At 42.4% G+C, this 1,311-nt stretch overlaps 1 protein-coding gene across 1 annotated transcript; it reads left to right on the plus strand.

Annotated features, from left to right (window-relative positions):
- Positions 1 to 282: 282 nt before the first annotated feature.
- LOC138367492 (proteoglycan 4-like) lies at positions 283 to 774 on the plus strand. Its single transcript, XM_069329162.1, has one exon. It carries the CDS (start codon positions 283 to 285, stop codon positions 772 to 774), a length of 492 nt encoding a protein of 163 aa, XP_069185263.1.
- Positions 775 to 1,311: the final 537 nt, after the last annotated feature.

A 1,311-nucleotide genomic window follows, 5' to 3' on the forward strand; every position in this document is an offset into this window, starting at 1 on the left:
GCCTTTTGTCCCATATGAGTCAGATGCAAATTATGTGAACCTAAATAATTTTTATATGAATAACGTTCCTTAAACGTTAATCATATAAATATATTACGACCATACAAATATATAATGGACATAAAAATAAATAAAATATATTATGGAACTTTGGTTCTGGGCAAGTATTCCTTCTGAAGTTACCTTCATTCCTATGTTCTTTAACCAATCAAGAGAACATAAGAATGCCGGTAACTGCAGAAGGACTATTAGCTCATTACACACAGAAATCACAATTGCGTGATGCGTCAATTGAACAAATCCACAAGGGCCGTGACGAGGACTCGAACCTACGAGGCAACTACTATTGGATCATACAGGGCAGTTCCTATTGGTCTATACGAGGCAGCTCCTATTGGTCCATACGAGGCAGCTCCTATTGATTCATACGAGGCAGCTCCTATTGGTTCATACAAGGCAGCTGCTATTGGCCCATACGAAGCAACTCCTATTGCCCCATATGAGGCAGCTCCTATTGCGCCATACGAGGCAGCTGCTATTGGTCCATACAAGGCAGCTGCTATTGGCCCATACGGGGCAGCTGGTATTGGCCCATACGAAGCAACTCCTATTGCCCCATATGAGGCAGCTCCTATTGGTCCATACGAGGTAGCTCCTACTGGTCCATACGAAACAGCTCCTATTGGTCCATACGAGGCAGCTCCTATTGGCCCTTACCAGGCAGCTCCTACTGGCCCATACGTGGCCGTTCCTTGTCAGATTGACAAAGTATAAGAACATAAGAACATAAGAACAAAGGTAACTGCAGAAGGCCTATTGGCCCATACGAGGCAGCTCCTATTCTATAACCTCCCAATCCCACTCATATACTTGTCCAACCCGTGCTTGAAACAATCGAGGGACCCCACCTCCACAATGTTACGCGGCAATTGGTTCCACAAATCAACAACCCTGTTACTGAACCAGTATTTACCCAAGTCTTTCCTAAATAGAAACTTATCCAATTTATATCCATTGTTTCGTGTTCTGTCCTGTGTTGATACTTTTAATACCCTATTGATATCCCCCCGGTTATGTCCATTCATCCACTTGTAAACCTCTATCATGTCACCCCTAACTCTTCGCCTTTCCAGTGAATGCAACTTAAGCTTTGTTAATCTTTCTTCATATGAAAGATTTCTAATTTGGGGAATTAACTTAGTCATCCTACGCTGGACACGTTCAAGTGAATTTATATCCATTCTATAATATGGTGACCAAAACTGAACTGCATAATCTAAATGGGGCCTAACTAGAGCAAGATATAGCTTG

Source organism: Procambarus clarkii, chromosome 22 (genome assembly GCF_040958095.1).
Source record: "Procambarus clarkii isolate CNS0578487 chromosome 22, FALCON_Pclarkii_2.0, whole genome shotgun sequence".
Taxonomy (NCBI): Eukaryota; Metazoa; Arthropoda; class Malacostraca; order Decapoda; family Cambaridae; genus Procambarus; species Procambarus clarkii.